At 39.8% G+C, this 20,237-nt stretch overlaps 1 protein-coding gene across 2 annotated transcripts; it reads right to left on the bottom strand.

Annotated features, from left to right (window-relative positions):
* Positions 1–905: 905 nt before the first annotated feature.
* LOC137259799 (interleukin enhancer-binding factor 2-like) lies at positions 906–19,794 on the bottom strand. Of its 2 annotated transcripts, none has more exons than XM_067797414.1 (15): positions 19,709–19,794; positions 17,898–17,975; positions 16,465–16,507; positions 14,165–14,221; positions 13,538–13,666; positions 13,153–13,255; positions 12,500–12,565; positions 10,691–10,807; positions 10,475–10,553; positions 9,169–9,256; positions 8,531–8,592; positions 7,547–7,661; positions 6,595–6,682; positions 5,705–5,852; positions 906–2,430 (listed from the first exon to the last, which is right to left on the bottom strand). In XM_067797414.1, the coding sequence occupies exons 1-14, from the start codon at positions 19,711–19,713 to the stop codon at positions 5,707–5,709; spliced, it is 1,176 nt and encodes a 391-aa protein (XP_067653515.1). In that variant the 5' UTR covers positions 19,714–19,794; the 3' UTR covers positions 906–2,430; positions 5,705–5,706. The 2 variants fall into 2 exon arrangements, with proteins under 2 accessions (XP_067653515.1, XP_067653514.1); XM_067797413.1 differs by having other exon boundaries at positions 906–2,427; positions 19,709–19,781.
* Positions 19,795–20,237: the final 443 nt, after the last annotated feature.

Here is a 20,237-nt window from a genome sequence, read left to right as displayed (position 1 = left end):
AGGGACAAATCATGTTGCTAGACTGTTACTTTGTATCCCTGTAATTTTATTTGATGCTAAAAACGATAGATCAGACTGACAGGTATGACGACGGACCGTCGACTCACCTGTCATGAAATGCATGCTCTGTACAAGGGCAAAAGGAGCCATCTCAAAAACGTATTTTGCTTTTTCACCTGCGTTGAATTGATTAACATCTTGTCTTTCTTTCTTAAAGTTTCTGTTGAGATATGGAAAGTGTATGATACCTGATAGCCATAGAAAAGCATCGTATTAAACGCCTCAAAACATACTGATAGCATGATCATCTGAGAATCGACATGATTGGATATTATGAGTAAATCATGTTTCTTTTTTTTTGCTTTTTTTTCACACCAATTTGCATAGAGCCAATGATCTGTTCAAAGTAAATACCTTTGGACTCTAAAAACATCCGCATTACTCATTTCTGCACTAAACTCTCCTCTGCAAAGCTCTGTTATTACGTTTCGTTTAGAATTTCCCCATCCATGGAACTGTAGTTTAACAGATATTTCACACTTTCATATATCAACAAAATAAATTGTAGAGATAAATGTGCAAAAAAAACCCAAAAAACTGTATCCGACAGTACTTTAGATTTCCCAAAGTATACGTGAATTACCGAGACCTTACGAATGATCATTTTTTACACAACATCGCTGATTGCATAACTAAATCTCATTGCAACCAATTAGGATTCCTGATCATGAACCATGAAATAGTTCTTCTATTGGAACATAGGTTCGCAGGAAGGTATGACAAGTAACCTCTGCGAGAATATAATGTTGTGTGGGAATCATACCCGACTCTTCTCTCTGACCTGCCGACTATCCCACTACTATGTTAGCCCACCACCACTTTACATATAAGATAAAGTCAGCATATATGATACAAAATGATTTTAATGACAACATGAAAATGGTAAAACATCAGACATGCAAGTACTATACAACATCAATGTCTGAATATCCAAGTCATCCATGAGTAGATATCTCCACTCCACAAGTGACGAGCATGTGTTAATAAAACTGTAAGAAAACCGCACTCAGCAGTATTCCAGCTACATGACAGCGGACATTATAAAGTCATATCTGGAACAGACAATCCAGTGATCAATATTCAAACCACCTTGTGACTGTAGTCACTACATAAGGGAACCACTGGAGACGTATCATGTCTGTGACATTACTCAATAGATAGACCAATGGGGATCTTCTTGTTATCACAAGGATGTGCAGAACCATTTGAAAGAGACTTATCTCATTACGTGTGAAAATTAGCAGTATACTTATCTCTGTTGGACTACACATCCATTCAAAAAGCATTGTTTCTCCTATGCCTGTAGACTAAAGGTAGACTAACTTGTTTTACGTTTTGGGGACAACACATACCATTTGAAAGGTATTGTACATTAACAGTACACTGGTGGTAAATAGGTTGAAGAAAAATGGATTTGATATTTTTAAAGCAACATAAAATAAGCATAAATTCACAATTGATAAAATTTGAAGTTCATCTGCCACATAGGGCCTTTACACAAATAATGGTAAAATGTCCACACCACACTGAAGACGGTATTTTCATCCTACTGCATATGACAACAGCATCAATGAGCCTGACCAGCTTGTACCCTAAACATTAACAATGCTTAATGCAAAGTCTTGAAATCCTCTCTATAATTAATGTTAGTTTTTATTATGTTGCTTTGGCAGTAGTTGGTGAGAACAGATCACCCGGGGCACCTGTCAGACACATGATATGACTACAATAATGTTTCGGTATACCATAGAATTTGGCAACTGATACAGCTCTTAGTATTAGGGATGCCACCATACATAGATACTTCTAAGATGATACAATTATTGATACATTCAAAACTGTATCGATATTTAGTTTTGGAAGTATCTGTTTACATATATTTATGTATTGTTTACATATATTGCAATTGTATCACGTTTTTTGTACTCTGAGATGTAAATGATTATTTTTCATGTACAAAGAAGGGAATTAGAACTTTGTAATCTCTGACAATCAAAAACGTTGATTTTTTTTCATGGATAATTAAGTTTGAATTATATTAATGTTCAAAATGTCACTAAATTTACACAATAATGCAGTGAAAAATAGGTATCAAGATATGCGTCAAGTCATGACTTGGATATTGTGATACGTATTGATTCAAGAAACTATGTATGGTGACATCTCTAATCATTACATAAGGGTCTAGGAGTGAAAACTGAACCAGCTTTTTACTTTTATTAAGTTTTAACAGATCTCCTGCTCCAAACAGATATAATTATGATGGCCTGTCTTCCTGTACACACGACACGGAACAACAGTGTACTCCATGTTCATTTCCTGCAAACCGGTGTTGTGACAGAGTCTTGGGCTTGTTGAAGTAGTTGGCTACTGAAATAAATATAACAGCTTTTCATTCAGGATCAGATGATAGAGTGAGTGAGTGAGTTTAGTTTTATGCACCACTCAGCAATATTCCAGCTACATGAAAGAGGTCAGGCGTTAGTGTGTGCAAATGTGGTTGTAGTCTCACCAATGTCAGACATTTCTTTCCCAGACAATTAGGAGTGAAATTCTAAAGGACCTGATTTTTATTCTCATATGTCTTTTGCATGAAACTGGACTGAACTGAACTGTTTGAGAGGCATTCTAGAAGTTGCTGAGATAAAGATGACAAGAATTTTTATGGATGATCAACTTCTTTATTGCAGGGTAGCGACGTTTCGGTATAGATTCTTATACCGTTTTCAAGCGTGTGGGGAATGGCAGGGGGAGTACAATATATATACAGCAGAGATGAGCATGTGATGACAATACAACAATAACAGGGTTAACAATAACTATTTGAGGTAACAATACATTAGAGAAGTGTTGAGGTAAGCTGATTAAGGACTGAAGCCAGCGGGTGAGTTGACAGAAGCCAGAGTGAGATGAGTGGATTAATTGGTGGAAGCCAGGGTGAGTTGAGTGGATAAATTGAGACTGGGGGCCAGAGTGGGTTGATTAATTAGTGTTAATGATGCAGTTGAATGCCGGAGAGACAAAGACGCCTTGATCCCTGTTGATTGTTGGGTTGTGTCTGCGGATTTGTACTGCTTCAGCAAGTTTGCGTTGTTTGAAGTCATGTTTGTTGCTAGCAAGTGTTGTGACAGTGTCCCAGTTGATGTTGTGGTCAGGAAATTTGGTGATGTGTTCCAAAATGGCTGATTTTGTGTCACCTTTGTTTGTGGAGGTTTTGTGTTCTTTGATGCGTATGTTGAGTGGTCTGGATGTTTCCCCAATGTAGTTGCTGCCGCAGCTGCAGCTGATGTTGTAGATGACGCCTTTAGGGTGTTGTTGTTGTGTACTGTGTTTCCTACCGTTGGCCTTAATGATTGTTTTGAGGGGTGTTCCTGTTGTAAAGTAGGTGTCAATGCCTGCTTGTTGCTTGAGTAGGCGACTGATGTGGTGTGATGTTTTGCCGGTGTATGGTAGTGAGATGCGTATGGGAGCGGGATCAGGCTTGGTAGTAGTGGGTTTGGGAGGTGGGTTGACAGTGGAGTTAATGACACGGTTAACAAGTTGGGGAGGGTAGTTGTTTAGTTGAGTGAAGACATGCTTGAGATGGTTTAGTTCGGGTTGAGGAGAGACAGAGGATAGGTTTAGGGCACGGCGGGTGAGGGTAGAGATGATGCCCGTTTTAGTTCGGAGTGAGTGGTTTGAGTCAAAGTGGAGGTATTGGTCAGTGTGAGTGGGTTTACGATAGACAGAGGTTTGGATGGTGTTGTCAGTAGTGCGGGTGACGAGAACGTCAAGGAAGGGGAGTTGTGAGTTGCTTTCAGTCTCAAACGTGAACTGAATGCGGGGGTGTTGCTGGTTAAGGTGCTGGAGGAGAGCGGAGGGGTCGTTAGCTTGGGGCAGAATGACAAAGGTGTCGTCAACCTTCCTGAACCAGCAGGTTGGTTTAATTAGTGAGGAACTGAGGGCTTGGTGCTCAAAGGAGGTCATGTAGATTTCAGAGAGGATGGGAGAGAGAGGGGATCCCATGGGCAGACCATGGATTTGCTCATAGAGTTCATCACCCCAGGTGAAGTATGTGGAGGTGATGGAGTTAGTAATGAGCTGAAGGATGGAGTCAGTAGAGAGTTTGGTGTCCAGAGGGGAGTCGAGGTTATCAAGGCGGTTACGGAGGATGTGCAGGGTTTCGTTAATGGGAACACTGGTGAACAAGTCCACTACATCATAACTAACGGCTTCAGTCCTTAATCAGCTTACCTCAACACTTCTCTAATGTATTGTTACCTCAAATAGTTATTGTTAACCCTGTTATTGTTGTATTGTCATCACATGCTCATCTCTGCTGTATATATATTGTACTCCCCCTGCCATTCCCCACACGCTTGAAAACGGTATAAGAATCTATACCGAAATGTCGCTACCCTGCAATAAAGAAGTTGATCATCCATAAAAATTCTTGTCATCTGGACTGAACTGGTAGTTACTGAATGCAAATAACAAGGGCGTCCTCAACAACATTGGGTTCCCTGTACAGAAATGTTACCCGTGTTTTGTGCCATTCATTGTAAACATTTCTGAATGGAGACAGTACAGAAATGAGTGAGTGAGTGTGAGTGAGTGAGTGAGTGAGTGAGTGAGTGAGTGAGTGAGTGTGGGAAAGCTAATATTTAACATCACATCATCAGCAATATTTCAGGGATGCTATGACGTAAAGCAATGAAGCTGAATTCCAATAGAAAGCTGTTATCTGATTGGTTCAAACATCTAGGCATTCTTAATTTTCATCTGACAGACTTTTCTTTATGTTCCACATCTTGTGTGAAGATGTTCAAGTATACTGAACTGCAAAAGAAATCCAACTCTGCTTTTTTGTTTACTTCTTAAATAGAAGACATAAACATGAACCAATACTTTTATGAGCTTTCCTGTTTTGTTCCTTTTCCTGTTCAGTATATTCTGAATGAATTTGGTATTAACGTTTACTCAGCAAAGTAATTAATTCAGTGTGCTGCGTGAGGTCAGGCATTCTGCAAACTCCTGGTGACAGACAAGGATGTGGGAAAACTCTCACACAAAGTCAGTGATCAACACATTCATCATGCGTCATTGCTCTAGGACAAACAAGGATGTGGGAAAACTCTTACACAAGGTCATTGCTCAACAGATTCATCGTGCATCATTGCTCTAGGACAAACAAGGATGTGGGAAAACTCTTACACAAGGTCAGTGCTCCACACATTTATCATGCGTCATTGCTCTAGGACAAACAAGGATGTGGGAAAACTCTTACACAAGGTCATTGCTCAACAGATTCATCGTGCATCATTGCTCTAGGACAAACAAGGACGTGAGAAAACGTTGCACAAAAAGCATGAAAATACTTGCGCGATATATGATATGTTTATGGTAATTCATCACAAAACTCATCACAAAACACCCTCCTGGGTGTCCATGACAAGTGAACACACTGACCACAAGGTCTACTCACCACTACTGACCCTCCCGGGTGTCCATGACAAGTGAACACACTGACCACAAGGCTACTCACCACTACTGACCCTCCTGGGTGTCCATGAGAAGTGAACACACTGACCACAAGGCTACTCACCACTACTGACCCTCCTGGGTGTCCATGACAAGTGAACACACTGACCACAAGGCTACTCACCACTACTGACCCTCCTGGGTGTCCATGCCTTCATCGTCTCCACCTTCCTCTTCTTCCTCTTCCCCCTCTTTCCTCTCGATCTTCTCGTATGCCTTGTCGGACGGCGTGACCACCACCCCTTCCCACACGCTCATCTCTGTGGCAATGCCTGACAGAAAAATCACACAGAATTAAAAATGCTGTATTGAATACACTTCTTGATATATCTTTTATTGTGGAAGGAAGAAAAGTATAAACGACCTTACTTTTGTTGTGTGAAAGAATATGGCTGAAAAGAGGCCATATTGGGGTTGCCAGTTAGATGTTCAAGTGTATGACTACACATTGGTTGGGACGGAGTTTAGTTTCAGCAATATATGTGATTGTCTAATTATTTTGTTGATTCGTTGTGTCATTCTGCAGTCAGGAATAGTCCAGCTATATGGCAGTCGTCTGCAAATAATCCAGTCTGGACCAGACATTCCAGTGATCAACAACTTGAGCATCAATCTAGGCAATTTGGGTATAATTATGTATCCAGTAAGTTGCCTTTTAAGCATATGCTGATTAAGGCCAATTTCAACCGTGATCTTCACTTGTCTCTGATGTAGGCTGCAGAGTGAGTTAATGCTTAACATCACACAGGCAATATTTCAGCCATATTGAGACAGGAACATAACATAGGCTGTAGATGGTACATCCTTGTATGTGTAATGTAACAATGGCTCAAGTGCATATACCCCAAATATATATAATATATGCCAAAATATTGTCGAAAATGTGTGACATTGTACATTTAACCCATTTGGCTACCCATGTTTCTAAGATACACAAACATAAGACATTTTTGGTCAGGCAAGCAAGAGAACCAAGGCCAAATTGGTTGATGAATGACTTAGAGTGAGACTTACTTGAGTTTCCTTCCATGCCCAGGATCTGTTTAAAGCCACCGTGACTGAGGACTCGGAGCAATGTCTGAGCTGTGAAACACACCTGGTCCTACAAAAGCATGTAGTAAGACTGATGGATGGACTGACGAATAAGTGGATTGAATGACTGAATGAATTCTTGACTGACAGACTGATGAGGAATATAACAGTAGACTGAACAATAGTCTGATAGAACAACAGACTGAACAATAGTCTGATAGAACAATGGAATGAACAATAGTCTGAAAGAACAGTAGACTGAACAATAGTCTGATAGAACAACAGACTGAACACTAGTCTGAAAGAACAGTAGACTGAACAATAGTCTGATAGAACAATAGACTAAACAATGGTCTGATAGAAAAATAGACTGAACAATAGTCTGATAGAACAATAGACTGACAAAATGACTGAGCAAAATCATTCATGAGTGAATCATTCATGATTAAATGGATACTAGGGCTGCAACATATTCAGAAAAAGAATTCTCATCATGAATACTGGGGTTTGTTCACAGTGGGACTCTAATTTCTGGGAAACCGTATGAACAATTTGTCAGGTCAGAAACTTCCAAAAACATATATGCAAGAACCCTTCTGCCCCTTTCAGAGTTCCTCTGCATGATTCATGATGACAAATTTAATTTAATCAGTTAGTTAATTTAAAAAAAAAAAATGAAAGTGAGTTGTCATTGGTACACTCAACTTCCCAGCGTAGACACCTGACTGAATAAAAAGCCAGCCAAGGGAGGTAATAAAATTATGGGGCTAAGCCAGAGATGCACCCAGGGTAAAGTGGAGATTTAACTGAGATATAGAGAATGCTGTATTGCAGGCTTTATAAAATAAGTGCTCTCCATACAGTAAATACATTAGGGATAAGGAAGGATAAGTTCACCTTCTCATTGGTTTGATCCACGCTATCATCACATTACCTGTTGCTCAAGAGTCATGACTGTGTGCACTCGAACTGTCCCTTGTTCACATGGGTCTGTGATCCCCACTGACCCCGGCAGGAAGAAGCCGGCCGCCAACAGCTGGAGACATCGCCTGAAACAGACAGAATGACTTTACAGCATGTCATTGAAACAGACAGAAGTACTCTACAGTATCTCAGTGAACCAGACAGAAGGACTATACAGTATGTCAGGTAAAACAGGGAGGGGGACTTTACAGTATGTCTAGTGAAACAGACAGAAGTCGCGGTGGCTGAGCTGGCTAGGTGGCTGACTTTGTGTGCTGGCGATTAGGTGCCTGACTGAGGGTGCGGGTTCGAATCCCAGATGGGACTCAACCCAAAAATGTACTAGAATTTTTACTTTACCAAGAAAGTGAAATCCCAAATATGACAATATGTTGCTGTTGGGGACAAACGCTAATCTTATGTTACCTACCAACAAGAGTGGGTGAGTTTAGATTTACGCTGCACTCAGCAATATTTCAGCCATATGGTGGCGATTTGTAAATAACTGAGTCTGGACCAGACAAACCAGTGGTCAACAGCATGAGCATCAACCTTTGCAATTGGGAATGTAACAACCAAGTCAGTGAGGCTGGCCATTCGATCCCAACAAGAATATTCGCCTTTTGCTGCAAGCATGGGCTGATTAAGACCCATTGTACCTTAGATCTTTGCGGGTTTTCTAGATCGTTTAAACATTTCTGAATGCAGAGGGTTCACCTCTTACGACAAGCATGGGTTACTGATGGCCAATAATCTAACCCGGACCTTACTTACTGGTCCTTACTTACAAGAGAACCAACAACTTAATGACATACATATGCATATATAGTAAGGTATGGTTCCAATTTGTGGCAGTTATTGAGTTTAAGCACTAAGCTTATGTCTCATTTCAGCAAGAGAACCAACTGACAGATTCATGAGTCTCATTTTGTTTGTGATAACTGTTACAACTTACTTAAACGCAACATTGATGGGTAGGGGCTGGCGTGAGGGGTTGTTCATGACGGCGTAGTGACCCTGTAACAGCAACAACATCAACATCACATACTTCCCCAGTCTGAAGAAACTTGGCATGTATAATCCCACCAGGATAATCCCACCAGGATAATCCCACCAGTCAGAGATAGGTAAAAGATTGATAATCAAAAATACCATTAATGGTACGAAACATTTATTGATAATATCTATTGATGGCATTGAAAATCTCTTACACAACCACTTGTGAAATAACATTTAATTTACACACAGAATACATGAAGTCATGTCTTCATTCATACGAAAGTTCAAAACTATCTTCAGAATGTTTCAGCTTTCACCAGTGTAATGAAGTTGTTTGATTTCTTTAGGACACTTTTAGCATTCTTCTTCAAAGTTACCTCAGTATGAGTGAGGGCTGCTGGAAAACATCTAGGAAAACTGATGCAACAACAGGTATCTTAAGAGCTGTAACATTTGAGGTTTCAGTCAAACACAGAAGCAATGGATTCTGTCACCGGGGGAAAATTGAGTTCAAGATGTGTCATGTGACATACATCATGATAAGACAAGACTTTCGTCCCCTGTAGGAGCAACGTCTCAAGTAACTGTCCTCACCATTAGGTCAATTATCCAGGGTGTGAGGGGCTGGAGGCCTTCAAACCTGTTCTTCAGATCTCGCAGTAGTCGAATCAACACCTTGATGCTGGATGGGGAGAAATACTGGTGTTATACACAATGAAAATGAATGTCCGGGCCTTGGAAGATCATCTGGTGTATTCCTAACAACACTTCTACCAAAATAGACAAATAGTTATTTCTACTTATCCTGTCATATATATTTAGTTATCATACAACGGATAGTATCCTTGGTAGGATAAACCCAATGGATATTTTCGGTTTCTATTTGGGTCATATACTGATATCAATGCAGATTAGAGAGGTCATATGCAAATTTCAGGGACTACTTTCAGAGACTAAACAAATATAGTCTGCATTATAGTCAGTGATATGTCGGGATTGACGATTGGCTACAGTACAGTCAGTGCTTTGATTCCACAAAATTCGTGCCTGGTTATGATAGGAGGAGTAGATTACAAAGCGAAGATAGAAATCCATAGTCTTGTGAACATACAGACAACAGTTCCCGACCAAATGTCAGAGTTTGCATGAGGACGGCATAGGAATCCAGGGGCACATGTCATGTGAACATTAAAGCTTATTTGTTGTTCAAAAGTTAATTGAAATTTTCTGAAATTCCATACAGGTTTTAGTTATTTATCAAACATAAGCTAAGAATAAGATTTGCTGACACCAATATGCTCTTTAACATTTGGAACTAGATGATTTAACGCAGTCAAATGTATGATCAGTAGAAAATTGTGTCACTGTCACTGTCACTGTGATGTCACGCACTATGCACGTATTTGTGACATCAGAGATATGAGGGCACATCCCACAAAGTTTAGTTTCATGATACGTGTCAAATGAAATCACCTTTTTTCAAATAATAATGTAAGAATGATAATGCATGACAAATAGGTTATCACACACGTGTGTTTGGGATGGTTAATCATTAGGACTTCATTAGGACTAAACACTACCAATATATGTATAGGTTATCAAAACGAGCTTTGGCGAGCCCAACATGTACATATACAAATGTTGAAGCCAAGGAGGAAACAGATGATGAAGAGAAGCTATGGGAAAAGGTGACAATTTATTCCATTTCTTTGGAAATGTTGCATCTGTATGGAATATACCATATTTCCTCATATGAATTGACACTGGCTAGTGGTATGCTCACAAAAGGAAAATATAACCTACTTCTTTTTAATGGTATATTTTTTTTCAATTTTCTACATTCACAATGGCTGATTTACTTATTTTGTTAGGGCCAATGAAAACAAGCTTTGTATCCTACCTTGAGTGCACAGCGTTTTCTTCAAACCAGCGTGCGTGTCGGACGGCAGCCAAATGTCCCTGCATCACCTTTCCATCCACTGAAACAAGGAAAGGAACAATCTGAGTGACTTGTAGATTTTATGGCCCTTCTTGAGAGAGAGAGAGGAAGAGAGAGAGAGAGAGAGAGAGAGAAAGAAATATGGGGGGACAGACACTCTGCAGCTGATATACTTACGATGAAGTTCTGGGTCAAGCTTCTTCAAGTTGGGTGGGATGGTGGTGATGAGGCCCTTCACACTTGCGTCTGCGGAGCTGATCTCAAACCCAGAGTCATTTGTCAACATACTCAGCACTGAAATCATGTAACATTAGAATGTAACATCAACATCATGTAATATTGTCTTGTAATATCAACATCATGTAATATAATCAAGTAATATCAACATCTGGTAACATTAACATCGGGATACATTAGCAATAATCTGTAACATTTATATACAGCAAAAACATGTAGCATTAACATGTATCCGACAATGACCTCAGTAAATACTCATTTTACCGGATTGTGATTGGTTAATCAAAGTCATTCAGAGGTACATAATCACGTTCTATACCTCTGATTTTCAACACATTATGTATTTGTTTAACATCTGAATAACGCGGTTATGGAAGAATGGAGATAAACGTATTGTGTTGGTAAATCAGAGGTATATAACAAAATTATAACAGCTCTAAATTTTGTATTTAAAATCTCACGCTACGCGTTTGGTTTTATATCAAATTTAGAGATATTTTAATTTCGCTATATACCTCTGATTTTCCAACACAGTATGTTTGTATCCTAAATATTACTGTGTAACAGTATCATGTAACATTACTATGTAATAACAACATGTATCATTACTATGTAAAATATATGTTAACATTACTCTGTAAAAACAAAATGTAACATTACTGTGTAAAAACAACATGTAACATTACTGTGTAATAATAGCATGTAACATAACTGTGTAATAGCATGTTTAGCATTACTGTGTAATAATATGTTTAACATTACTGTGTAATAAATGCGCAAAACATTACTGTGTAATAAATGCATGAAACATTACTGTGTAATAAATGCGTGAAACATTACTGTGTTACAGTATCATGTAACATTAACATGCATTTTACTTAAGACAATATCACATGTTACATAATGTGTAACAATAATACATAATAAGATCTAACATGAACATCTACAATGTAGATGTGACTTAAAACTGCAGAAATTGGGATAGATAGCATTTTCATATATACTTTTTGATCTACCAATATCAGCTTCTGCATCAGATCAATGACAAAGGCCTGATATTTCTTTGCAGATGATTGTGAGGTGATCTGCTACCAGTGGGGCTCACTCATGACCCCTGTGCAGTGTTTCCAAAACTTTAATTTGCTAGTTGGCCATCAGGGCCTGCAGGCTTTAAAATCTACAGGCCCCGAGTCAGTGAATGAATGCAGGACCAAACTGTTGCTGTCAAACCAAGACAGACCACACAGAACAGTTTCACAATATTTGGACGAAATCAATTTGCGAGGCCGATGGCACAGAGACGTTTTATTACTGGTGCTGACATGCCCATGTGCAGAGTGAATGAGTGAGTGAGTTTAGTTTTATGTCGCTTCTAGCAATATTCCAGCAATATCACGGCGGGGGACACCAGAAAATGGGTTTCACACATTGTACCCACGTGGGGAATTGAACCCGGATCTTCAGCGTGACAAGCGAATGCTTTAATCACTGGGTTACCTCACTGCCCCCAATGCGCCAAGCTTTGAAATATGACGACGTGAAACTATAAGTTACCCTAACATCAAGGATCATGGATGATTTCTGAATACTAATAAAGAGATATGGAAAGATCAAAGATTGAAAAAAAGGTTAGTTTGTGAAGGCCAGAGGGGCCTGCAGATATTTGAAACTGCTGGTCCAGTACAATAACAACAGGCACTGGGTCTGAGGGATGCTGATTATTGTGAATGCTGCCCCTGAGACTCTCACCTTCATTGGGTTCCTGCACCTTGAGTTCTTCCAATACTTTGTTGCCTAGCGACGCCACAGCTTCCTCTGAGGAAATACAACCAAAACATAACATACCAAAGCAATCCTGAAGCATAACGGAAGGTGCAGAAATGTTGAACCCTGAAGTGTCACTATTTGTGGAAGCAATGTCACTTACAGGGAGAATGTCAGAACAGTCTTTTGAATGAAAGAAAAGCTTTCTGTCATACTTTCTGTACCAACTATCTACTGCTTGACAAGTATTAGATGAGCCAAGACCTGACAAATGACCCCAATTTGCATATATCATGGGAAGGCCCTCCAGAACATTCCATTTGAAACAAGAAGGAAACAGGTTGTCGGCTAAATATTAAAAAGTTTCCTTGTGCGAATCATGCTGGTAGCCACACTCAGCAATATTGTGCCTATATCATGGTTGCAAGTGTTTAAGGTCACAGAGTGTTAACATGACTGATTGTCGTGTAAGTTCTTTGAGAGGCATTTTAAAAGTTGTGCACATAAAGGAGAGTCAACTAATTGCAATAAAGAAGCAACTTGGTTTTCCTCAACTCACTTGTTTTCTAAGGATTGTTCAACTTGGAATATCCAAAGGGTTAAGTGTGTTTAGCATGTGTGTTAACTGACAGACTTACTTGTAGGCAAAGTCTTCAGCATGACAACAATATCTGCCACATTGTGTCCACCCATCATAGTGCCCTTCTTGAAAGACCCAACTTGTCGCACCTCCTCCACTTGCTAGAAGACAAACAAGACAGCATTCCTCTCATGTGTGTGCATGTGAGTGTACTGTATGTGCATTGACCAATCAGAGTTATATAGTCACATCATCTGACAGTGACATCGTATGTGCACTGGACATTGACGAATCAGAGTTATATAGTGACATCATCTCAGAGAGAAACTGTATATGCCCCAGACATACATCAACAATAGTTATACAGCAACATGAACTCACAGCAATATCAATGTGCCCTGGACATTGACCTGTCATGGACTTGTACTGTAGTGAGTACTTACAGCGGCATCAAATGTACCGGGGGCAATGACCAGGTTGTCAAGGATACCCTGTATCTTGGTGACGAGGGCCAGAATGGAGGCCTGTTCTTGGGCTGTGGGAGTCAGGTCGGAGTTCCTCTTCAACAGTGACTACAACAAAAACATCAACATCCCAGAGAGTTCTCTTTCCAAGGTCATTGTTCATAAGGCATTTGTTCCGAATAGTTGATGCAACTATCAATGTACTGAATCATTATTTATTTTATACACCTATCAATAAAGTACAATTGTGGGGCTCACAATCACGATTAACGGATAGTTTAATGCATCATCACACCGCTATTACATGATGTGCTGTTATGTTTTAGAATCATACAAAACTTTTACAGCTTGAAAAATGTTGCTAAATACAGAGCCTTTTGACTATTAATCAGGCCCCCTTTCAAACCTAAAACAAATATGGGGCCTTACTAGGGTAAAAGTCCAGGGCCTAGATTTCGAAAGCTCTCTTTACGCTATGATAGTCCTAAGTTAATGTTAATAAATGGCACATACGATTATCTTAGCGTTAAGGGAGCTTCAAAAATCTAAGCCTAGACCTTTTCAAGCAGTTGTTATGAAATGACATCTGAAAACACACATACTTACCTCAGTTAAGGCCTTTTCCTCAGGGGCTGTCTTGGCACGCGGAAAGGTAGACTCACACTGTAAATTCAAAACTCATAGTGAGCATGTGAGTTTAGTTTTACACCACTTTCACCAATATTACAGCAATATCATGGCAGGGTGCCCTAAAATTTAGCTTCACAGGGAATCGAACCTGAGTCTTTGGTGTGATGAGTAAACGGTTAAACCACTAGGTTACCCCACCTCCCATGAAATATCATTAATATGTGGCTTGTATAGATTCCACCAGGGATTCTGACTGCACTCACACCAATTTCATGGTCAGTTTGTTGTGACAAATCTTACATGATATATTCAGTGAAGGAATAAACTGTTTTAAAGGTCACATGCAACCAAAAAATGAAACATAATTAAAACACATTTATCACTTATTCATGACATATAATATACATTGCTGCTTTTAAAAAAGCAAATAAACACAATTATAAGCGTACAATCGCGATTCAAAAGTGCAATATTTTGTACTTGGGCTTATTTCCCCCGCAACGAAGCCCTCGGGAGACCGAACCCAGTCATAGCGGGTGGATATGCACTCAAGTGTAACGACGGCTTCCGATTGGCTGTTTCATTTGCTGATATGCTGAGGGTTCATTGTGTGTACAGAAAGATGATCTTATTGATGGGCATTTTAGAAGTATAACCAGTCACAAGAAAGTAAGATTCTTTATGGATAACAACTTCTTTTTGTGTACTTGTTGCGTCGTTTCAGTATGGATTCATATACTGTTGTCAAACAAAATCATATACACGAAAAGAAGTCGTTATCCATGAAGAATGTATATAGAGATGTTGGGTTTGGAAAATACATGTTCTCTGAATTTGCGCTCGATCCAATAAAAATCATGTCAGTAGAGATGGTAAACTACTGAGTGGCTGGAATCTGTCATTCGTCCAAGTACAAAGCAGCACTTGAGACTGACAAGAGTTTGCACCAGTTTCCGTCAGATCCAGTCATCCAAAAAAATGAATGTAGTTTGTTTGCAACCCACAGACATAAAAACATGTCATGTGTATCACACATGCCTAATTGCATAATGTGGCAGACACGGGATTCGGGTGCACGAGTCATAAATCAACTTATTTTCTTTATGTCGTATTGTCTGATAGGTGTTAAGTTCAAATTGCACGTAGTCAATGATTGAAGCTGTGTATTGCATGTTGTCTTTAGCAGACAGGCAGACAGACATATAGGTGTAAATAAACCAGACACTGAACTTTCTCTGTGACAAAGACTGCTTACCACAATCAACAAGTTGTTTTACGTAACGAGTAGATTATTTACTTGTTTGTGTACACAACCAAGATTAGACTCCTGCTCACGACCTCAGACGCTGGGCATGCATACTGTTTCAAGCTCCGCGAACCTATTCACTGCGCATGCGTCATGGACGCAGCGCAGCACAGCTGCTGAAACCAGTTTTCCCCCCAGAGCTGGGGGGAATTTAGTGAAACGTTTGAACTCCGATTTCACGGGCTTTTTTTTCATTGCGTTTTTTGCAACTTTATAGGTTGAATTGGCATTTTTGATGATTTGTTTCGGTAAGTGCATACCAAAAGGTACCAGAATCTGCAAAGTTGTGTTTTACGTTGCATGTGACGTTTAAGTCATAAGTATCGCAGGTAGACATGACTTCACTGCATTTAATATTAACTTTCTTTATTGCCATTTTGAGCAAAACTAATATTTTGGATGGTAAAACTAAAAATAAGCCCAGTGAAATAACTACACCCTCACAAATTCAATTTTAAAATTAGTAGTGAAATCTATAACAGTTTAACTACAGATGATGCAAAACAATAACAAGCTATCGATCACCAACAATGCAAGGGAGATCACCCTACTAGAGACCATGGGCCTGCATGGACCCTAGCTGGAATTACACCATTCATTCAGCTGCTTGTGATTGTAGGAACATTAAGTCAAAATTAAATTACAAAAAAAACCCACTACATTCAAACAAACATAGTATTTTCTATTTACTTTGAAAGTTTTAGGACTTACGTATCCCACAATCTTATCTATAGGTTTATCCATAGTCATATATGCAGCATATGAATTGTTTTTGCACTAATGCTGCAAAGATGGGGCCGAGGATAAATACTGTACACCTGCATGATTGTTCATACTGACATCCCGTTCACAATAACGTTAAATCAAACTCACTTACTCACTCACAATTGACAATGATACAAGACTCACAAGTCTCCCATGTACTAAATCAGACTATATCAAACAATGTTACTAAACTCGCAAGTCTCACCTGTACTAAGTCAAACGGTATATGTGGGATGAACGCCCTGAATCTGAAATGGGAAAATACAAAATAAATTTCTACTACTATGGCATGTTCACTGAATTATTCACACACTATAGGAAATTATAAACAGGTCATGAGTTGCAGTCCCAAATATTGGAAAAGATTTTATATATAATCAAAGGACATTAACAAATTTCATAATTAAAGGTCACAATTCAAGGAAATAATATTATCTAGCCTCGTGTAAGAATGTCGAGTTTTGATTGGTCCACGTAACTTTGATAAAATACCATGTACATCCATCACGATCTGCGAGCGGGAGTATAAAAGTCGTGTACTCCCGCTATGAAAGTCATATCCTTCCGCTACACTTCGGTGATGATGCGAAGTGAGAAAAGCGTGCATCAACAAGCCTTTAGTAACGTGCGGTGCATTGAGGTCAAACCATCAGCTGGTGTCAACATGGCAGCAAGTCGATTCGATGCGTGTTGTTTTGTTTCGATTTAGTGAAAACATTCAGCTAGATAGATGCGTTATCACATCGTGTCGAGGGAATTACAGGGTTTTATCAGTCCCTCGTAAGGTTGTATTCCCCGAGCCAGAGCCTTACTCGGGACTGATAAAACCCTGTATTTCCCTCGACATGATGTGATAACTTATAATGTTAATAGTTTTCATTGTTTACACGAGTATATGTATGTTTTTGCACCGTTTTCTGCAATATTCCATCAATATGGGCCTTACACATAGTATCAGCACCCTTTAGGGAATGGAACCCAGGTCTTCAGCGCAATGTGGCAAACAAATGCTTTAACCACTATGATATCCCACTGCCCCTATTGCTGTCATGGAAACTGTGATCTTTCATCATGTTTAATACGATATCCCACGTATTTAGCACCCGTGGTCATATGTGACACCTGAGCACATTTTCAGCAAGTCAATATACTTTTCTACTTCTAGCGCCCCAATTTTTTTGGTTAGTATATAGTGAACACGGGGTTGTAATGTGGCGAAAATGATACATTTAGAGAATAAAGAATATTCGGTATCCAGTACAGAAACACACATTTCACTCCAGTCTGAAGGTAATTCAGTTAAAAACGAACTGACAATACGACTTTACAGAATTTCTGTTCCATCATCAGAAGAATTTATATCTTAAATTATCTTTACAGTTATTTTTGAAATGATAATATAAAATGCCTTTGTTGTGTGATGACGGCATATCCTGTAACAAGTTTAAGGCCAGGCATTTTACCAAATCCTGAGAATACTCTTACTATCTTGCGTGGTCTAATGCCATTTCATGCACATAAACATACACAATATTACTATTATCAATATTTCAAGAAAAAATGTATTCTATCTTGGGAATGTAAAGTAAATAAAGCTTTATATTGTGACAGCTATACAAAATTGAAGTGTGTACATACGGAGGTCCAGGCTTGAATGGGGGATGTGATGGTCTCATCCCCCCTCTCATTGGCGGCCCCCCACGTCCTCGGAGATTCCTGTAAAGCAAATAAATCGCAATTCCAGAAGGTTCTGGTACTTCCATACAATTATGCCTGAGATAAAAACATCAGTATGAAACTACTTTGGCTAACTGTCTTGCATTTCTTTTCAGGCAAGATCACAGCATCATACACACATAGACCCATCACACAAATTGATCCATCATGCACATGGATCCAAGACACAAGGGTCTAATCCCAAGGTGCGGGTTCGAATCCCAGATGGGACTCCACCCAAAAAGTACTAGAATTTCTACTGGAAAGTCGAATCCCAAACATGACATAATGTCACATATGTTGCATTTCACCACTTTCTAAATTGCATTGTGTAATCACAGATTCTGCCAGACTTTAATTTGATTTTCGGGGAGTAGTGCACTTTACCGGGTGCGCTTTTTCCGATTTTTTCTGCTGTGCTGGCGGGGCTCGAACGCTCTCAGCAGGGGTTGTGGGATTCCAACTGGTGCCAATTAGACTAATTAGCGGACACGCTACCTCGGGACCACCAGTGCGATCACAGTAAGTTAGTGCTCGTTTAACGGGTCATTACCCCACTCGCTCTGCGCATGTGCAGTGAATGAAAACAAACTATTATGGTTTGTTTTCTTTTACTGCGCATGCGCAGAGCTAGGCCCCGCCTACCCATTCATCAAAGCGAGAAGCCACACCTAGGCATTGTTTTCAAGATGTCGTGCAGCCAATCCAGCGCTATGATATATGATGACGTTTATCGTTTGACTTGACAATGGATGGATATATGGATATAATCGCATCAAAGGTAAGCCAACCCTAACCTTTACTCACTAACCCTAAGGATCTAGAAGGGGGGTCCCTAACCCTAAGGATCTAGAAGGGGGGGTCCCTAACCCTAAGGATCTAGAAGGGTGGTCCCTAACCCTAAGGATCTAGCAGGGGGTCCCTAACCCTAAGGATCTAGAAGGGGGTCCCTAACCCTAAGGATCTAGAAGGGGGGTCCCTAACCCTAAGGATACATCAGCGCGGTAAAGTGAGACAGTTCAGTAGCTCGCTATAGTGATAGCGCGCTCATTAGCGAGCGCTCAGCAGTCCCAGGTCGCGCGCCCGGTAAACTGCACTCTAGCCGTTTTTCGATACTCGACCCTCGAAAACATCACTTTCAATTCCATTATTAATCAGATTTCAATTAACTCTCTGACTCGGTTTTCTTATAATGAAATCTGTCACAAACATGACGAAGTCTACAAACAACTGTCACATTATAATCAAACCGGCGTCAGCTAACCACGTTTTGTCTTACTTCAGCGTTCCATACTGTTTGAGTTTGAGTCAAAATTAACATCTGGCTGTGTGACCACCCTTGGGCTTGTGCACACCTTTTCTCAGGAGTGTGCACCCACACCCACTCTCTCAAAAAGCTGTATCCGCTCGTGTTGAGGAAAATAATTATTGGTAAACATTGGTAATACAGTTACAGATTAAGGTGGAGAACATGTTCGCACCAATGGTTATTTCCAAATTGATGAATGCAACATATTGCAACTAGAGACTGTCGGTTCCTACCATTGTGCACAAAGAGTCGAACGGATTCTCGACTTAAGTCGAAACTTGAAAGACAATAGACTTTCCAGTGTATCGAGCAGATCATTTCGTTCTGCCTTCTGTTTCGCATATTTCCCCCTTCAACTACAACACAATGTGCACGCATGTGCTCTCCCCCTTCGTGACAAAACCCACAATGTAGATATACTTACCTCATATTTGTGTTTTGATTCACGTGTAGAGCGTCCGGATATGGTTTACTGGATGACGAGTGCGCATGCGCAAAACTATATTCAATACTGCGGAGAGCGGTGTCGGTTGTACAACGAAACTGTGGGCACACAGTGTACAGAGTTTTGTAGCATGTGTGTTATTCCGGGACAAACCATAATATGGCTTTGCATCTCTGTGTCAAATGCAGCATTGCGAATCGTAACTCTCATACGCTAAATGTGCGCTAAACGTTTGAAATTCTACTCTTTCCCTATAATTTCTTAATCTCAAACTTGAATAAAAAATGTTTTACTTCCAAACTGGAGTTTTCATAAAACGTAATCTGTCCACTTTCTCCGCAATGATACAGAGGGACCATTATAACAGAGTTTATTGTCATAAAGCACGAAAAGTAACTGTAAACTTCTAATTTTTTTTAATTCTCGTGATTTCGACATTTCTACATGAATTCAAGTTCAGGTTTTCGATCACCGGGGTCTCGGGATGATACGGGGCAACATACGAAAA

Source organism: Haliotis asinina, chromosome 13, assembly GCF_037392515.1.
Source record: "Haliotis asinina isolate JCU_RB_2024 chromosome 13, JCU_Hal_asi_v2, whole genome shotgun sequence".
NCBI lineage: Eukaryota > Metazoa > Mollusca > Gastropoda > Lepetellida > Haliotidae > Haliotis > Haliotis asinina.
This window is presented reverse-complemented; position numbering and strand designations above follow the sequence as displayed.